This window comes from Pocillopora damicornis, chromosome 6 (genome assembly GCF_964200805.1).
Source record: "Pocillopora damicornis chromosome 6, jaPocDami1.2, whole genome shotgun sequence".
NCBI lineage: Eukaryota > Metazoa > Cnidaria > Anthozoa > Scleractinia > Pocilloporidae > Pocillopora > Pocillopora damicornis.
Genome location: NC_142675.1, coordinates 5,839,169 through 5,859,326, shown reverse-complemented (window position 1 = coordinate 5,859,326; position 20,158 = coordinate 5,839,169). Strand labels below are relative to the sequence as shown.

General features: G+C 37.6%; 1 protein-coding gene across 8 annotated transcripts; it reads right to left on the bottom strand.

Annotated features, from left to right (window-relative positions):
* Window positions 1-2,757: 2,757 nt before the first annotated feature.
* Window positions 2,758-15,919, bottom strand: LOC149043635 (proto-oncogene tyrosine-protein kinase receptor Ret-like). Of its 8 annotated transcripts, none has more exons than XR_016187927.1 (17): window positions 15,741-15,919; window positions 14,089-14,468; window positions 12,718-12,790; window positions 11,977-12,042; window positions 11,502-11,567; window positions 11,027-11,092; window positions 10,118-10,246; window positions 9,853-9,910; window positions 9,243-9,403; window positions 8,632-8,745; window positions 7,142-7,332; window positions 6,918-7,040; window positions 6,367-6,433; window positions 4,964-5,004; window positions 4,438-4,534; window positions 3,936-4,035; window positions 2,758-3,597 (listed from the first exon to the last, which is right to left on the bottom strand). XR_016187927.1 is itself a non-coding variant. In XM_089210432.1 (17 exons), exons 1-17 carry the CDS (start codon window positions 15,799-15,801, stop codon window positions 3,550-3,552), a joined length of 1,848 nt encoding a protein of 615 aa, XP_089066558.1. In that variant the 5' UTR covers window positions 15,802-15,919; the 3' UTR covers window positions 2,758-3,549. The 8 variants fall into 8 exon arrangements, 5 of the variants coding, with proteins under 5 accessions (XP_089066558.1, XP_089066562.1, XP_089066561.1 ...); XM_089210432.1 differs by having other exon boundaries at window positions 6,360-6,433; XM_089210436.1 differs by having other exon boundaries at window positions 6,360-6,433; window positions 11,987-12,042; window positions 15,741-15,837.
* Between the last annotated feature and the right edge of the window lie 4,239 nt (window positions 15,920-20,158).

The window sequence follows — 20,158 nt, the reverse complement described above, 5'->3', positions numbered from 1 at the left end:
ACTATGAACACTTTAGCACAAGATTTCCACATATAGTAGTGCTTCGTTCCTTTTCTATTGTCCCACGCTTAATGAATTGTTAAGAGTAATTGTTGTAAATATGAGCTTCTAGCAATCTTCGGACTGCTCAGTCATGCTGACTTGCGTATTACAGAACTTTCTAGAACATTTCAGCAATTCACGCAGTTATTTAGTAATACCTCTGAAATATTTCTTTTGTAAGCTTCTAGCAGGTTCCAGAACACTTTATAAATATATATATATATAAAGACTCCCTTATGTAGTAGTAGGAGTTGTTCTTGTCGGAGCGACGACTGTTTTGAAAGTTATACTGAGAAAGAGTTACTGCGGAAGATTGCTTGTTTCAAGGAACTTTGGAGACAGAAGTGAGATTGTTTCGGTGGTGAGCAAGGATACAGACTGTGGTGGGCTTAATAAAGTCCATTAACGATAAGTATTGAACTCCTCTTAGGAGTCGCTCCTTGTTAAGAACATTCCTTGCTGTTTAGTAAAGTAGTTGAGTTTGTGGAATTGTGGTGTTTTTCTGTCAGTTACATTATACCGTAATAGAAATTGGGTGTCTTTCCGGGAGAAAATCTTATTGTGGAGTTTGTTGTAAATTATTTTGGGGAGAATTTACTCTCTGTAACAGTGTTCATAGATTATAGCAAGATGCCATGATTTAATCCAGAGGTATTTAGCTCAAAGCCGACGAAGATACGCTCTACGATTTAAAGAATGATGAGCTTAATTATTAACGGAAAACTTAGAGTAAGTAGTTAAGAAAGCGATGAGAAAGCGTCAGATACAACACATCAGAATGAAACTCTCAGTAGATGTTAAGGCTTTCAAAGAGACAATGTTGGAAGTTGGAAAGAATGTCAGAAACATATGGGCATTCGACGTGGGGATAATTCGACTTAGAACTGAAAAAGTTAGCAATGCAAGAAAGGCTCGAAAGAGAGGAAAGAGAAAGAGAAATAGAATTGGAGAGAAAAGAAAAGGAAAGACAAGAACGGCTGAAGAAAGAGAGACTAGCATTGCAGCATGAAGTAGAAATAAAAAAGCTCAGAGGTACATATGAAATTAAGGTTAGACCCTAACTGTGAAAATTCAAGGGAGAAATTTGATATCGCTAAGTATATTGAGTGAGTACCTCCATTTCAGAAGCAAATATTGATAAGTATTTTTGCATTTTGAGAAAGTAGCGAGGAACCTTAAGTGGCCCAAGGTTAACTGGGCAATGTTATTATAGAGTGTACTAGTTCGTAAATCAAGGGAAATTTATACACAGTTAAGTATAGAGCAAGCTGTACATTATGACACTGTTAAGGATCTTATTTAAAACGTTTATGAACTTTCTCAAAAGTTTAGAAACTGTGAGAAAGTCGTTAGTCAGACCTAAGTAGAATTTTCTAGAAGTAAGGCTATTTGAAGCTTGGTGCCATTCACAGAGGTACGTAGACAAGAGTTATGATAGGTTAAGACAGCTTATTTAAATAGAGGGATGTGAGGGGTGCATTCACAGTGATGTCCAAACATTCATCGATAAGCAAAAAGGAGAAACGTTAGGGGACGCTGCAGAACGATTAGTGGATGAGTTTTCGTTGAACCCCATAGTTAATTGCGTGGAAATACCCCGTCAGCTTCGCACTCCACCTGGTTGAGTTCTTCCTCCTTCGGTACCACGATAGCTTGGCAGAATGATGGAGGACATCCAAAACAGAATCCTGCTAACAACCACAGAAATCGTTTCAGCTCCTGATGGTCAAGACAGAGAAAGTTTTATCAAAGTAAGCTCATCAAGCCACCAACATGTTACTATTGCAGAAAAGAAGGTCACCTGATTTCTAGCTGCCCGGAAAAGAGGAGAGTGGCGCAAAAACAAAATAGCATGGAGCCGAAGCCTAACGGTTTTATCGCTAAGCCATCGTCTTTATCTCCTGCTTGTGAAGATACACTTCCCCGAGTTCCAAGAAAGAAGACTACAAGTCCTATGAGTGAAGTCAGTGGTCAGTCCAAATCTGTCATGAACACTTTTAAGCCCTTCATTCACAATGGCTCAGTGTCATTATCAAGTAATACATCTGACTCCATACCGATCAAGATTTGAGAAAAACTGGAGTCCGCAGTCTTTACTGTTGTTTGTGTTCTCCGAGAAGTCGTCCACTGGTGCAAATGTTCTAATCAGAGGAATCAGCTCCGAGTATACCCCAGCGCCACTTCGCGCAGCTCATGTATTTCATCGCTTGAAATGATAGGAAATCTTGAAACATCCAACTCTCGTGGTAGCTCTTGATTTTCTTCGTTTCTTGCTGACTCGGTGGACGCGGTTGTCTTGGGATCGCGCGGGTTTTGAGCTTGAGAAGGAAGAAAATCGTTAAAAAAAACTCACCAAAATGTACACGAAAAGTGGGAAAGTCCCTTGAGTGTTGATCTTTAACCTGAAGGATCTCATTTTCATCTTTCAAAAACCGTGAGAAATTAAATTCATCCATTTTTGGGAGGGAAAAAATGAGGGTTTTGGAGAGAAGAGTTGCAAAATTTGCCACATTATACTCTTCGTCTTTCATTTTCCTGCAATTTGATTGGTTGCTTCAAACAAGCCTTGAAATCTGATTGGTTGTTTTATGTTTAGTGTAGCTTTTTCGTTGGCTGGGAAAAAGGTTCGATTAAGAGCAAATAATGGCGCGATTCGTGAACAAATCGCACCAATTAGAGCCAATCATATTACAGGGACCAACAGTGATTTTAAAATGGATGTAGTAAATAAATTTATTTGTTATCCATCGTCTACTATCTTATAGTTGGTAGTAATGATAACTTAGTCTAATATATTCTTATTTAGAGGATGGACCCTTTGTCTCTATTCTCTTCTTTTGGGTGGTCATAAATTATGATCGAAATCAGACATCCGATCACCCCTGCAAGCGAAAAAAAAAAAGACTTCACTCTGTTAGAGACGGCTATGACTATGTGTTAAAAGTGCTGTAAACCCCAAGCAGGGGACTCAGACGACTACCACAAATGTAGTCAGGCATCAAGTAAGTCGGTGGCCCGTTTGCCACTTGCTTTAGGGAAAATCAGACCCAAATATCTTATATAAACTACGCGACTCACGATTAAGAGATCAGTGGTAATACGAGTCGTGTTGGGTGCTTCTAAAAATGTCGTTAACAGAACTGACCATTTTAAAGCGTAGAAAGTAGAGCTCATACTGTGTTAAACGAAAGTGGAAATCTTTTGGCATTTGGGACATTCAAGTCGTTGTACGTTTTAGTCGATGCGGTATGGTTCCCGTGATTGGAGTGAACTTTTGTGGCATAATCAAGATGCTCTTTCTGAGAGCGTGGAGGTTGTCTTGGTATCAGAAGTACCTCGCCGGTGGATACGAGCTGGCACCGGGATGTCCTTCGTAGGCGCAGAAAGACGACGGTATCTATGCCATTTCTTTCCAAGAATTAATATTCAATATTATGATATGTAAACCAGTGGCCCAGTAGGAAACCGGAAATTGTCTCATCTTATCTCTGAGAACCTCTTTGATTGTTATAAACTTTGGTGAGTCTCAAGGCAGTCTTGTATGTTGACATAATTCTGCAAAAGAGAGCGACGACGAAATTTAAGATCAGAAGTGAAAGGAAAACTCGTCAAAAGCGTCTTTCCAAGACCTTTTCACTGCTGATGGGACATGCCCGCAATAGGAAACAACTCAACTTCACAAGAAATTGCGACACTGATTTGTCACCAGAAAGGACGTGCCCCCAAATTTTCAGTTTTGTATGCAAATCTCCCGTGGCTCGTGTTCCTGAGCAAAAAAAATGACTTTACCATTCGTCCATCACTCGCACGATCATAATCCTGGGCACTGATTTACAAGATAAATACTTATGAGGACTTGCAATACGAGTAACATTTGTCACAAGAATTCTAACCTGATTAGACTTTTGTAATCCCCTGATGGAAGAGCACAAAAACTCAAATGACGGTCTTATTTCAGGATCCGTTTCCCAACAATTCAGCATGATATTATACCTGAAGAATTCCAGTATTTTCCATGGTTAGTACTCACAGAATACAACATTACCAACGGTAGTAAAATTTAAAAATCAACAGAATGTCGATTTAGGTTTCGCGCATCGCCCTGATTGCACCTTATCCGTTTCATACGACAGATATAAATGGGTAAATAACTACATAACAACTGGAGATGAGGCGGAGAGTAACCTTTGAGTTTCGCACTGCATTTGGTTTAGTTTCCTAGAAATTCTTTTATTTTAACGTTAGGTTTAGAAAGTTGTAGCTTTAGCTATGCGTTTTTTAGAGTTCAGTTGGATTGCGATACAATACTTTATGGATTAACTTAGATTACCTTATGAAAGAACTTTTGCCATTATCATATTGAAAGTTACTGTAGAGAGGTTAGGAATTACTTACAACTCATCCTTAAAATAATCAGGTTTAGGAATTCTGTACCCCTTTTGTAATACTCTTGGAATCTTATATGGACTTATTCCGGGATAAGGTTCAGCGCCTAAAGTGTGTAATAATTTAAGATGACAGTCAATGTACTATGATGACCAAAGAATCTCTTAATTTTACTTTATAACTTTTCTCGAGTGATAGAGGAACAAATTACGAGAGCTTGCTTTGGGTGACAAACACTCAAACCGATAGAAAGCTGTTTTATTAAAATACTATCATGATAGAGAAAGCAAGCTATTGGTTGAATATATGCACACGTGTGCTAGAGATCACTAATCTCTTATTCTTGGTCTCTCATAAATACTGACTGCTTATGATTTTCTCCATTTCCCACGGAAGTCTGAAAGTAAATATACTATCCTAAAGAGCTTCATCAGTACCTGTCACGGCAGATGATTGGTATTTGTATACTCTATTTCGATCGATGCCTTCTTAAATCTTAAACCTTAAACCACTACGAGGTCAGTATAAGACCTACCAATGGTGCAAATCTCGTATAAAACGATTCCAAAACTCCACCTGCAAGAAAGTAAAAACAAAAGTTCAGTATTTTCTGTCTTTAGATTTCCTAGATCTCCGTATTCTAGCTAAATTGAGAGGTGCTTATCTTCTACTTCAGCTGTAAGATTTCTAGATTTACTTTTTATTGTTTTTTAAAAAGGCTTTAAGTGTTTCAAGTTTGTAATTTCATTTATCTTAAGTTACACTAGCTTACGTGTAGCCGTACCCTCCCCGATGATGGAACGGAAGCGAGGGAGCGTCTACTCAAACCTGACACTAATCGATTAGCATCGCACTTACGAAACTAGATTTCAATGTCCACGCGGTTTCTGCTTGCATTTGTAAACAGTGCCACGGTCGTCGAAAAGAGGTGGATCATCTGCCGCAGAATCTCAAGGATTTCAAAGGTTTCCTCGAGTTACGCTGCAAGCGTGAAGAAAGAGCGACTCTTTCCTCAGTCGAAAGAATCGCTGTATGAAACGACTGGCTTTAATTTACCTTCAAAGCAACGTTCGCAAAGAGACCGAAAGTTGAAGGCCGACAACCCTCTTGGCCCAAGTGCATTAAGATAGTGCACCTGGTCTTCTCTGAGAGCTTTAAAAAAATAAAAAATATAGTGACCGCCTTCCCCTAAAGACGAAAGGTGATCGATCACAGACGCAACTTGATGTAATAAGGATTTTTCCATAGCCAGCTGGTAACGAAAGGGAGACATCGTTACCTTCGAAAAAAATATCTATCGCTTTCTGCTGTTCTTCTTGAAATGTCTCTATCCCAAACGCCGCGCAAACTTGCCTTAAAACCTCGTCGTAGATCGCTGTTCTCTGGAAAGTTGACCGTGAAAACATTTTATTCTGCATCTTGTTTGTTAATATGAAAATAAATTACATCTAGAACCAATCAGAATCGACGAATGAGTTGACAATGAGGAAATGTAAAATGGTTTCCGTGTTTACAGAGCCTGTAAACACGCAGAAGGTTGGGAGAACACGAGATAAGCGTAGGAAACCACGACGCGAAGCGGAGTGGTTTCCAGCTTATGGAGTGTTCTCCCAACCTCCCAAGTGTTTACATCAGGCTATGTAAACACGGAAACCATTTTACATTTCTTTTATAAAATAACTAATGAAAGAGGAACGAAAACTGTGTTTACATATGCTCATGTAAAATGGTTTTATGGCCAATCAGAGCGCGCGTACCATTTGAATTATTTTATAAAAGGGTTAACCAATAAAACAGTCATTACACATTTTTTTGTAAAAGAGTGACTTCACGGAACACGATTAGTGTCAGGTTTGCATTGACGTTTCCTCGCCTTCGTTTCACCTTAGCGGGGGAAGGGTACTGCTACACTACACGTAGGCTAAACCTACACATCACTTTTCGTTGAGTATTCCATCCTTCCAGTCATTGCTTCAATTGCTGTCCATTTAACAGGAATTCGACCCTGTATGGAAAGAAGTTTATGAGGAGAAACCTTCATTTTTCTGAGGATATATTTAATTTTCGGTGATCCCCTTTTGGAATAACTGAGGGATATAGTGTCTTTTTCTTATTTTTTTTTCTCTATCTTCTTCTTTCTTTTTCTTTCTTCCTTTCTTTTCCTCTTTTTTTTTTTTACCTTCTTTCTTTTTTTATAGTGATAGGATCTCAAAGAGCATTAGTTCCTAAGACATCGAGAGATTCTAGCGCATCGATCTCGATCTATTGGTTAAAGAATAAATTAATCAATTAAAACCATAAATATAGAGGAAAAGAGGGGAAGGCAAACGTAAGATCTGCAGACCGAGGTGAAGGACGAGCTTACATCTCTCATCACTTCATCTATATCTAAGTTTAAGCGGTCATTATATTAAAAATCTTAGTCAAAGTGGATGTCCTTTCATTATTGAAACAGTTTGGGCAGGATAACTGTCGAGAAAAGGAACTACCTGATTACGAGGTATATAAATATCTTGCAAATCAATATCGCGAGCCATCCCGAAATCTGTAATCTTGCATCTGAGGTTTTCACCAACCAATACATTCCTTGCTGCTAGATCTCGATGGATGATCTATTGATAGAAAACGAAAACAAAACAAAACAAACAAAAGAGATGATGATATTGAGGATACAACGAAATGTTATAAATAATTATCAATTGAAAACACGCACCCTTTTAGATGAGATATATTGCATGCCGTCAGCTATCTGCCAGGCGAATGTCAGGATCTGCTCGGAGGTCAGGTACGTCGCTGGTTTTATCTCGGGATATTCGTAGTAACAGTCGTGCAAGCCACGACTTCTCCGAAGGTAACCGAGAAGATCTCCGTAAGGTACATACTCAATGATTACATATGGGTTTTCTGTAGAATGATAAAAACTGCTTTCAAAATATGCATTGCAAAGCATATTCAAAGACATAGATTATCTGAAGAGAATGAAGATTTTTTTTTATACAATGTTTGATCTTTAAGGTTGAATCGTATAGTAAGTAAGAATAAATTAGAAGAATGAACCAAGAAATTGAGATGATACAACAAACATTTGTACCTCTAATGTACGCTGTACTTTTTTCGATATTTTCATTTCCTTTTTTTGTTTTTGTTTTTATTACTTGCGCTAATCAGCCTTAGCTCCTACATTATCGAGCAGTATGCGCGGACATCATCAACCATTCATAACCGTTAAAGCGGCAAATTCGAATACTACTTCGCTTTGAAGAGTCATAAATTAGAGAAGAATGGGCCAAAATCGACCCACTGGGCCTTGTAAAACTTACTTTTTTGAGTATTAGACGTGATTTTTTTATGTCAACGCATGGCTTTTTGAAGGTTAAATATATAAGTACAATTTACACCTGAGATAAGAGATTTTTATGGGATAGAAGCATTATCATTTTGCACCTGGAAATACTAAAAACTCGGTCATTATTGGTGTGAAAGTCATTTTTCAAGAGCGATTTTCTAAGACCCTCATTACCCCCCGAAAAGCAACGCACGGCAAATGACAAATCAATCTTACTTATAACAGAATCTGTTTAATGTCGAAAATTGGCCGATGGGAATCTTTATCCTTTTCAGTTCGAAAATTTTAATGCTTACAGTATTTACATAAATAACTTAGAAAACTAAAATTATGTGAATGAAAGTGATCCTCGCAGTAATATGCACTACTTAGGCAGTAGTGAAAATAAGGCCTGAAAAAAATTCAGGCCTGTACGGGATTTGAACCCATGACCTCTGCGATACCGGTGCAGCGCTCTACCAACTGAGCTAACAAGCCCACTGGGAGCTGGTCATGAAGTTGGTTCTAAATAAACCCGTGAAGTGATGAATAAATGGTTAAGAATATATGAAAGTCATATATTTGAACTGCGGATAAAGACGTGAATGAAAGTGATCCTCGCAGTAATATGCACTATGCATATTACTGCGAGGATCACTTTCATTCACGTCTTTATCCGCAGTTCAAATATATGACTTTCATATATTCTTAACCATTTAAAACTAAAATTACTTATATTAATCACAATAATGGCACTGCTCATAGCACAATGATTAATTTAAAATGCACGCTAAACATTTGAAGAAGAAAAACTAAGTAATCAATAAATATCCTCAAATTTGTGTAAAAAGATAGTGATCAATTATACGTGTAATTACCTTTTTCCTCTGTGATGCAACCCAAAAGTGTTATTACATGTGGATGAGGTTCTAGTTTCTTTAGGAGGTTTAATTCAGACAACAGATCTCTTCTTTCACTTTCCGTCGCACCTTCTGTTGATCAAAAACAGTAAGAAACCCCCTTTTTAGTAAGAGAAAATTATAAGGGACGGAGACAAAGTTGAACCCTGAAATGGAGTCCTTGCGTAAGGTAATGAATTGCCTTGTTGCAGATAAAGGGAAAACTTTTCTTTCTTTCTTTCTTTCTTTCTTTCTTTCCAGCCCCTTTGTTGCAAGGACTATTTATCCATTCTAATAGTATTAGGGGCTCAAATGTGATTTATTTCATTCAATTTGGGTCATCTTTTCCTCGGGGATATGAATCGAACAGCCTGCTTAAATTTTCGTTCACCTTACAGCTTGCAGCCTCGTAGCTTCGAATAAAGCTTATCTTCTCAACTTCTTTAATTGCATTTCATTTGAGGAAAGCATATATTTTCCTCTTTAAGTTCCTCATCTTTAGATTTAACTACGATTTTTTTATGTAATTAAGACGACTCAGTTTCTTTGATTGATCCTTGTGATTTTTATAATTACTTGAAAAATATTACCCTGCAAGCTTTTTACTGCCACAACTGTCCATTCTGTGTAGCCCTGCAGATATCGAACGTAGCCTTTGGAGACCACTCCAAACGCACCGTGACCAACTACTCTTTCAATCGCCAAGTTTTCCTTCGGAAACTCCCAGGACGGAACTGGAACCATTGGCACTCTATTGGAAAAAGTAGAGAAATTATGACAAAGGAAACTAGTACCCCATTCACACCAGCAAAACACGTTTAGTCGAACCGTGTTTAACTGAAGGAAAATCAGAACCAATTGGCTACATTTGAAGTTGAAAAACAATGGTTTAACCAGCTTCTATCACAAAAAATTTTTTTAACCGTGTTAACAAAGGAGCTCTAAAACATGTTTAAGCTTTGGGGTGAATGGGGTATAACTTAATGATAATTAAAGAATTTAAGCTTTATTCATTGTTGTAATTCTTATACTAACGGTAGAGAGTCTGATTTCTGAGAAGGAATCCGGGAATTTGGAGCAGAAAGGGAAAAGGAACTATTTAAGGTTGATACTAAAACTTGCCTTGTAATATAATCATTGGTTACTAAGTGATCTATCAGCTTTTACACATAACTTGATCAGAAACCACTATACACTTACGTTTCAGTTTCTACTCGCTGGTATTGCAGTACTGTTTCATTCTCGTTTGCTGAGGTTTCTTTCAATAAGAGTAAGAGAAAGTATAATTATTAAATAAACAGCATTGTAGAGATCCAATCACTGATGATAAAGATCTCCAGCAATTTCAAAATGAGTGTAATAAACATCCCGATGTACTTGGCAACATGGAAACCACGAGGAGTAGATCAAAACGAAAAGGGAAAGTTGAAAATCTTAACTACTCACATAGGAAAATTTTACTCACTATTCACTCCACTCCTCTTTCGGAGCTTGGAAGTCACAGCCCAAAGAAATGCAGGAATGGCAAGGATTGACAGGTAAGGTAAGTACTCAAACCCTAATTCCCACTTTGACTTCGCGGAGCCGGCTTTCCCTATAAAAAAAAAAAAAATTAGGAAAAACAAATACATGCAACAGGAAACGAAATTGAGCGTATCATTAAAACTTTTGAATAAATCTCAATTTATTTCATTTCTGTGATGACGGTATTGAGAACTGGGGCTTTGTTTCAACATCGACTCACTCTAAATATGATAAAATTTCAACTTAGTAATGAAAGGTGTTGTTTGCACAGCGAACACGTCTGTGCGAAAAGTGTCACGGGAGATAAAAAAGATTGCCTGTTTTTGATATGGCTCCTACGGTAGACAGGTTTTTGCCTCCAATTATCAAATCGAAAGGGATTTAGCGTGGCCTGTACTCTTATCGACAACGATATTCGTTATCACAGTAGTCAAAATGTTGTGGGCCCACGAGGCGCAGCCTCGCCAAGCCACTGTCGATTTGCTTTTATCACAATATCAACGTCAAATAAGATGATTCATCTACGCTTGAGAGCTGATAAAGGCACTGCGTTGACGCGAGCAGCGTTGTCTACACTTTTATCGCCAACGGCAAATTAGAAAATCCCTTTGTGATTACTGCCAATCGAAGGTAAATGAAATTGGTTGCTTCATGAACGTTTCAGAAATGTGGCAATGAATGTTTATACTGTTTTTTTAATTCTTCATATAGAATAGTTTACCAAGCGTAAGCTCTTGGAAAATAATACTATTGGGTATTTGCATTAGGCTTTTTCGGAATTTGAGGCGGAGGATACATCTTCAACGCCAACAATATGATACATACTAAGAGACAATTCAAGAAAGCGTACCATGTGATACCACGATGTTTAAATTGAAAGTTGTTACACTGCCCGCTGTTGCATTTTCTGGGACACCTGCATGGCAAACAGTTAGCGCAATATAGTTTGGTTTCATACTGATAACATATAATATAGTTATATATAAAAACTGGCCCACCGCAAAGAATTTCTCAAGTTTACCCAAGATTTTTCCGTAATACCGTGAGGATCTAGAATGCCGATTTGAAAGATGAATCATCATATTGTGATTACTGCCAATCGAAGGTAAATGAAATTGTTTGCTTCATGAACGTTTCAGAAATGTGGCAATGAATGTTTATACTGTTTCTTTAATTCTTCATATAGAATAGTTTACGGAGCGTAAGCTCTTGGAAAATAATACTATTGGGTATTTGCATTAGGCTTTTTCGGTATTTGAGGCGGAGGATACATCTTCAACGCCAACAATATGATACATACTAAGAGACAATTCAAGAAAGCGTACCATGTGATACCACGACTTTTGAATTGAAAGTTGTTACACTTCCCGCTGTTGCATTTTCTGGGACACCTGCATGGCAAACAGTTAGCGCAATATAGTTTGGTTTCATACTGATAACATATAATATAGTTATATATAAAAACTGGCCCACCGCAAAGAATTTCTCAAGTTAACCCAAGATTTTTCCGTGATACCGTGAGGATCTAGAATGCTGATTTGAAAGATGAATCATTATATTGTGATTACTGCCAATCGAAGGTAATTGAAATTGTTTGCTTCATGAACGTTTCAGAAATGTGGCAATGAATGTTTATACTGTTTTTTTAATTCTTCATATAGAATAGTTTACCGAGCGTAAGCTCTTGGAAAATAATACTATTGGGTATTTGCATTAGGCTTTTTCGGTATTTGAGGCGGAGGATACATCTTCAACGCCAACAATATGATACATACTAAGAGACAATTCAAGAAAGCGTACCATGCGATACCTCGATGTTTGAATTGAAAGTTGTTACACTTCCCGCTGTTGCATTTTCTGGAACACCTGCATGGCAAACAGTTAGCGCAATATAGTTTGGTTTCATACTGATAACATATAATTTAGTTATAAATAAAATTGGTCCACCGCAAAGAATTTCTCAAGTTAACCCAAGATTTTTCCGTGATACCGTGAGGATCGAGAATGCCGATTTGAAAGATAACTTTTTGTTCTATAGATTTACGGTTAAAGTTTGATCGGAATTACTTTGAGTGACATCAATGTTTTCAGTGCCCGGAAAGTAGACGAAAACAAATTCACGCCTCTGTAGCAGAGAAACAAGACAAGAAACAATAGCCACCCCTTTCCAGGAGAAGACCATATCCTAATTGGCCTTGGAGGGAACTATATGTATCACTTTTAAGAATATTGTTCAGTACAGAAAGAACTAATCACACTATTTTACCGGTCTAATTTCCCAAGGTCATGTAAAGTTATAATTAAGGTAAGGCATAGCAAAAAAATCGGTAAATAATAACACAAAACAAGAGCGACAACAATTTATACCATAATTTGGTTTTATCGGCAGAGTTGTTAGTGTAAATTGCCTGCCGTTATGGGTTTCTCTTAAAGGTGGCCAATTTACATTACCAATCTAATTGATAAAACCAAATAACATTGCAGTTACCCCCCCCCCCCCCCCCTTGAAAGAAGCGGCACACAGTTAATATAGAAACTTACCCCCATTGGGTGTATGGTCCCATACGGAAGAGACATTCAGTTCAGGTGTCTTCGATGTACTTCTCGCCTGTGGCTAAAAACAAAAGATCAATCTATCTACTTGTGAGTATTTGCTGCGCTTATTTACTATAGCTGGGTTATATTCCTTTCATTTCTCGGTCCCAATATTTAACCAATTTGGTTTCTTACAAGTTTGATAACCACACTGCAGTAGTGCTGCTACCTAGCGTGGATAATCAGGCATCCAAAAGTGTCAAGAAGACATACAATAATTAGAAACGGAGCATCCTTTTATTACCTAATGGGCTAATTTACTAAAACCTAATATAATCACGGAAGAAGATGAAAAAGATGGAAAAACGAAAAACCTAGTTAAAATGCACGTGAGAAATACTTTGTCAGGCCCTCTGCAGAAGAAAAAAACAAGCAAAATAACAAAGGAACAAACAAAAGCAAAGCTTTTAAAACACATAAACATATGACGTGAGGATCTAAGGTAATTTCCCAGACATTTGGCTCGAGGAAGAAAGGACGAGACTATTTGAATCACCGTCTTACGGATTCTGTTTGTTCCCATTTTCGCGCTCATGGAACGTGATGTGTATGAGAGCTCTTTCCTTCTTTGATTAAGCTATTATGAACCTTACAGCACTCAAACAGATTTTGATTAAAAGTGAGCTGAGTGTTACAGCTCATTTTACATCCGCAACGTCTTTGTGTGGATAAAGTCTGTTACTAAGACAATAACCTGTTAGATATGCAAGCTAACAATACATAGTGGTAGTAACACTGAGCAACAAAACAAATAATGTACCTCAACCGGTACCAACTTCTCAAGCATTTGCTTTCTGTCATAGATAATGTTTAAAACCAGTGTAAGCTTCAAGAGCAAGTCTCAAAGCAGGTGGAAAAAGGATGCTTAGGGGATGGTATTTTTCACATGCTTTTGAGATGCCTTATAAGGGTACTTAAATAGACAGTTTTTTTAAAACATATCAACATTTTGATGATAGAAGCGTTAAAACCGCGTAGAGAATGACTTCATTTTGAGTGTACTTGTCAAAACCTCCGCTTCAGAAAAATTTCCCGCAGCAATTTTTAAATCGCCATTAAAAAACACGAACATGAAAAAAGTTGTAAAACTTGGCTTTTGATTGCAAAAGAATTGCCGGGATACTACTGCCACGAGCAAGGTACCCCATAACAATTTTTCCACTAGTACCCAGGTTTCCACATAAAAGCGAGGCGTCATTCCTCGGGGCAAGTGAGCGGTCGTGCATATATGTACGGTTGCGCCTGAAAGTCTTAACCAGGTAAGCTTCAATCGTACATACAAGCAGATATACGTTAAGTTTTACATCAGAATCTCACCTGGACATTTAGGGTGATCTTAGAATGAATTGTTCGATAGAAAGCTCCCACGTCAATTTCACACCCGTAAGTGTTACTATCTGACAAAGTCAGGTCTACCAACTTATAGGCCAAGTACGACTTCGATATGTCTCCTGCCCAAGTGACTCGCCCGACATAACTAGGATGTGTTTGGTTCAACTGAGGATTATAAATCACTGTTCCCTGCTTCGTCACCGTCATAAGAAAATAGGTTGTTTGCCCATTCTCCCAAAGACCAAAAATGAACGCGTCCAATTTTCTTTGGTCCTCTTTGTCCAGATGAAAATCCCATTTGAAGAGAAAACTTGATCCCTCTGTCCTTGTGGCACTGGACTGTTTCGGTCGGATGTAGCTGGCAACTTGTCAGAATAATAAAAAAAAAAGGCTACTACATTTAACGTCGTTCCTGTATACTTAACTTTTCTCCCCTATGCTATCAAGTTTTTCTGCGTCATTTCGTCTTCTACGGGCCTTTTTGCACCACAGGACAAAACTAGAATTGTTTCGAAAAAATCAACGAACAAATGTGGTCATGACAAATTTTTGTTTCGTCTGTTGCATCTGCATTAAAAATTCAAAGCTCTCAAATTCCGTCCGCAATGCCTGATCTGTTCACCAGACCGGCCAGCATAGTAGCACCTCCAATTTCCAATTTAGAATCCCCAAATTTTGCTTCAAAAGACAATTTTTTTCCTTTCTAGTAAATTGGTTTTAGTTCAAATTACACTCTTGTCGTAGCTTATGCGACAAATGATTGGCAAGTTTATCACGGTTTTGTTTATTCAGTCGATCTTGCCAAATTTTTACCCGGGAAAATTTTCTTTGGCGGTGAGCTAGTTTTAAGATTTGTCTGCTTCGGCCAAAATTTATCGAGTCGCGACAAACCATCCGCCCTTGTAAAATGGTGGTGATGACAGAAAATTTGTCTAAATAAACAAATTTGTCGCTAGAGCGGAAACGCTCTACATAAGACAACTTTTAATGTTAGAGTATAATCAGACCCAAAGAGGGTAACCAAAAAAAGCATTTACGTGGATATTTTTTTTGTTTTATTTTCTTGCTTCGATTTTTCGAAGAAGATCTATGTTTTCGTGGAGTTAATCTCGCTATAGAGCTATATCGACCATATACGAAAACGAAAATTATAATTCAAATACAAAAAATTATTCATTCAAGGAAGTCAAGGCGATATCTTAGAGGTACGAGCGGCAACAAATCAAGTCGAATAATTGGAACCGCAAATTGTGCTTTAAGTGATAACTTCAGAGCATCAGTCAGTGAATATGTCTAAGTAGTTGAACCCAACTTTCGACGTCTAGTCAAACAATTTCTATCTTTCACAGAGCCCCAACGCGTAGTAATGCCATTGCATTAATGATTTATAGATTGTCTGTGTCGAAATGTCGTTTATATTCACAGTCGAACATGAAAAGCATAGGAAATATTGTCTTTAAAAATTCAAGTCTCACCGAGGCCAAATCTAAATTTTAAGTCTTGCCTTCCCTTTCGCCTTTCGCTAAGCAACCAATATCATTCATTTAAAAATTTAAAAGAAGTGATTCCCTATAATTCCCCTTAAAAGCGTTCGAAGCTTCCTCTCCGATTGAGGTTTTATAAATGACTGAACTTACCTGTTACGATAGTTGGCACGACAGATATAAAGAATGGGATGTAAAACCCGACAAGCTTCATTCTTGATGCTTCTTAACCCGTGAAATGGCGATCTTTCCTAAGATAATGATATTAACACATATCAGTTTCGACGGATCCGCAATTTCTGTTTCTACGAAATTCATGCACTGTCATGTTAAAGTCTCGCACCAGATATAAGAAGGCAAGAATGGATCCTATTGACATGGCTCAAACTGTCTTTTCCCATTTTACATACATGTTTTTTTCAGTGGGCTTAGAGGTTTTTTTTTTTATCTTATGGATTTTTCTCTTTCTCCATTTAACTGTCTGAACAATGCATTAAAGAAACCGGTATATGCATGATTGATTGGTCCAAAAAAAGTCGTACGTCTTATACTTTTCATATATTTGATCGCAGATGGATTTTCTCCCATAGTATTCATGGACGTTTTTCTTCGAAACATGCATCGATATAAATATATTTTTGTCATGATCAATAAACCCATTCAAACAGTTGCTATTGTTCCAATGTAAATACTCTAAATAATCCCTGGATTTCTTAACATAGTCACTAACAGCATCAGTCATTCTTACTTCTTCAGACAATACAACATTATTGTTCTTCTTTTGTAACTTTTCAATGTCATTAACTGATTTCAAATTTGTGACGTTCTCGTGTCTTCGTGTCCATGTATATCAGAGATGTGCGTTAACAGTCAGAATTGTATTGTGCGAGCGAGGTTTGCCAACGAATATGTGATCGCTCCGAGTTATTGCAGTTTTTTTCCCTCCAACTATGCCTGATCCGAAAGTTAACTCGCTCAAAAAAGAAAATGAAAGCCTCAAATCTGAAATTGCTGCTCGTGAATATACGGAAAGATGCATGCAAGGTTACAGCTTCTTCAATTGGTTTACCTGCCGCTCACACACTAGAGAACGTGGAGCTTTTTGATCATGTAACTCCGCAGGTCCAACAACTCCTGGCGGATAAGAAAGAATTTCAAACTCGTAATGGTTTCAGGTTTTGTTGGCGTAAGAACTTCATCTATGTACAACAAACCGCAGACTTCCGCCCTATCCAGTTCAAAACCCTCGACGACCTTGAAAGGTTTCCTCGGCAAGAAAGCCTACCTTTCAGCTAGGTACTCTGAATTTTGTAAATTAATCTGTAATTTAATTTGCTGCTTCTATGAAGGCTGACGAGACACCCTTTCAATCTTTCCTTCCTTTTAATCACTTGGATGATAGTTCCTTTAATTTAGTAGGTCATGAATTTTCTCATGGTCCCTTGAGTTACGATGCCGACCGTTTTAAAATATTATTATTTAATCCTGTTGAAGGGCCCAAATTATTTAATCCGCTTTCTAATCATCTGAATCCCGACTCTAACTTTACCTCTCGCCTGGCCGATAGTGGCTACATGGTTGAGGAAGATCTGAACTATCGAGCGACTTCTTTTGGCAAGAAACGTTTCTATTATACATATAAACACTCGAAGCTTAATGAGAAATTTCGATAAACTTAATTCATTGCTGAGAAAGCTTAATATGCTTTTCTCTGATTGGTGTGTCAGAAACTTGGCCAACTGATTGCACTGCAGAGCTCTTAAATATCACAGGATACAATTTAGTCTCAACCATCGTAAATCGAAAACAGGCGGAGTTGGAATTTATTTACAAAACGGCCTTGAATACAAACCTCCCGAAGGATGCAAATTTTCAGATCCAGATGTAATTGAGTCACTTTTCTTGGAAATTATTGTTCCCCACGGAAAAAAAAAACATCGTTCACCAACAACCTTGCACATAATGTTTAGAGTGGCATTGTTCTAAACGATTTATCTGCCCACTTACCCGTTAACGTTCTTTGCATATTTTGACGACGCAACTCTAACACGCAGCACAGAAAGGAAAATTATGATGCACACATTCAATGACTGTAATTTGCAAAAATTCAACGAGAACCTTTCAAACGCAAAATGGTCCTCATTTTGCAACATGGAAGATCCCAATTAAGCCTATAATGATTTTAGTGAAAATTACTCCAGAATCTACAACGCCTGTTTCCCTTTAAAGGTTCTCAAAGGTAAGCAGGTTAAGCAGCCCTGAACCTCTGAAATCCGTTAACAAGAAGAACAGACTCTGCAAAAAGTTCGTCACATCACCTTCCACATCTTCTGAGACAAACTATAAAGCCTAAAAAAACAAACTCACCCATGTTATTCGCATTACCAAACGAAAATACTACGACTCCAAAATTTGAGAATGCCACAGATGACCCCAAAACAATTTGAAAACTGTTAAATGAGGTCATCAACAAGCATAAAAGTAGGTCATCTCTTCCCACATCATTCAAATCTGATGGCACAGCATTAACGGATCCAATGGAGATCGCTTACAAATTATTTAAATACTTTACAAACATTGGTCCCAACCTTGCTAGATTTATACCCAGTATGAATCCTTGTTTTCTTTCTTATTTTGATGATAATAACCATCCCTCCATTAAGTCAAAGTTCACCGCAACTAACGAACTGGAAAGCATTTGTGGCACGTTCGCTTAAAAGAAGGCTCCTGGCTATGACAGTATGCTAATGCATGTCATTAAGTATTCATTTCATCTTATTTGTGATCCTTTGGCAGACATTATCCACGTATCTCTGCGAAAAGGCATAATCCCGGACAAACTTAAAATCGCTAAAATTATTCCCATCTTCAAAGCAGAGGATCCTAGCTTTTTTTTCCAATTTTTCCAATTCAATCAAGCTTGCTCTCCAATGTAAATCATCAAGTGCAGTGTTCTAAACATAATTAACCTCCCCAATGCCTTTGAATTAACACACCCTCTGCTTTTCGCTGAGTATCTTTAATTTAATTCTCACTCAAATCCAAATAGCTTAGAATCCGTACTTAATGATGAACTTCAAAATATTGATGTTTGACTTAAATGTAATAAGCTTTCAGTTAATATTAAGAAAACTAGCTACGTCATTTTTAAACCCAGACAGAAGAAATTTAACTCCAACATTTATCTCTCCTTTGGAAGTAAACCCCTACAACGATCTAATAGACCTAAATTCCTTGGGGTCTATGTTGACGATCATTTCACCTGGAAACATCATATCAGCTATGTATGTAAACAAATCGCTAAATCAATAGGCATTTTATTTAAGTCTCACTTTTTCCTATCCTCCAAAACCAAACTCACAAAGTACTATACCTTAACTTATCCTCATATCGTCTATTGTAACTCCGCCTGGTCGTCCACATACGTATCTAACTTAAATATAATTTATGACTTGCAAAAGGGAGTTGTGCGGGCTATCACCAACTCAGACTATCGAGCACATTCCGCTCCTTTATTCTCCAAACTAGGAATTTTTAGACACTTTACGAGTCAATACGTTTGAAATCGCCAAATTCATGTCTTTTTATAAAAATAACTTATTACCCCCATTGCTTTCTAATCCTTTTCAATTTGTAACGAATAGCCAAATTTACAACTATGGCACCAGAACAGCCAGTAATTATCGAACGCATTTGTGCTGTACAAATCTCAATAAATTTATAATTCCCTACCAACGTCCCAAAATTTTGAACTCTCTTCCCCTTTCAGTCACTCATTTGTCAAACGTTTTTAGTTGTTAGACGAAAATGCAAGACTTTTTGCCTAAATAATCATTGAACCAACGTGATGACCAGCTCTTAGTTGGGTTTTTTAGCTCAGTTGGTAGAGCGCTGCATCGGTATCGCAAAGGTCATGGGTTAAAATCCCGTACGGGCCTGAATTTTTCTCAGGCTTTATTTCAGGTACTAGTTTTGTTGTGCACATAACTGCGAAGATCGCTTCTATTCTTATCTTCAACCGCAATGCAAATATGTGATTTCCAGATATTTACAGTCATGATGTAACATTGTTCACTCTTTTTGTGAGTCTCCTGGAAATACAGTAGTTTTTGGAGTTAATGATGGTATACTTGATGGAGGTGAATCAGCTAACATGCTCAAAACAACAAATATATAAACATATATTATATATCACATAGGTATTTACGCTGGCGGTGATGTAAGACAAAATAGGGTAATCAGTACACGTGTTCTATCAGGTTTGCAAGGTCTTAAAGGATTGAAGGGAGATACTTGTACACAGGATCCAAAAGGTGTCAAAGGTGACAAAGGTGATAAAGGAGTTTTTGGGTCTGATGGAAAGACAGCAGTGGCCGCAGATTAAAAAGTGGCTAATGGTAAAATAATCCATTTAGCCACATCAATTGATGCTAATGATGCTGTCAATAATTCATAGGTGGACACACAGACAAACAATGTATTGAAAACTGATAGAACAAAACCAATGTCCGCTGATTTAAATACGTCCAATAAAAAATAATCAATTTAGCCACACCAACAAATGGTAATGA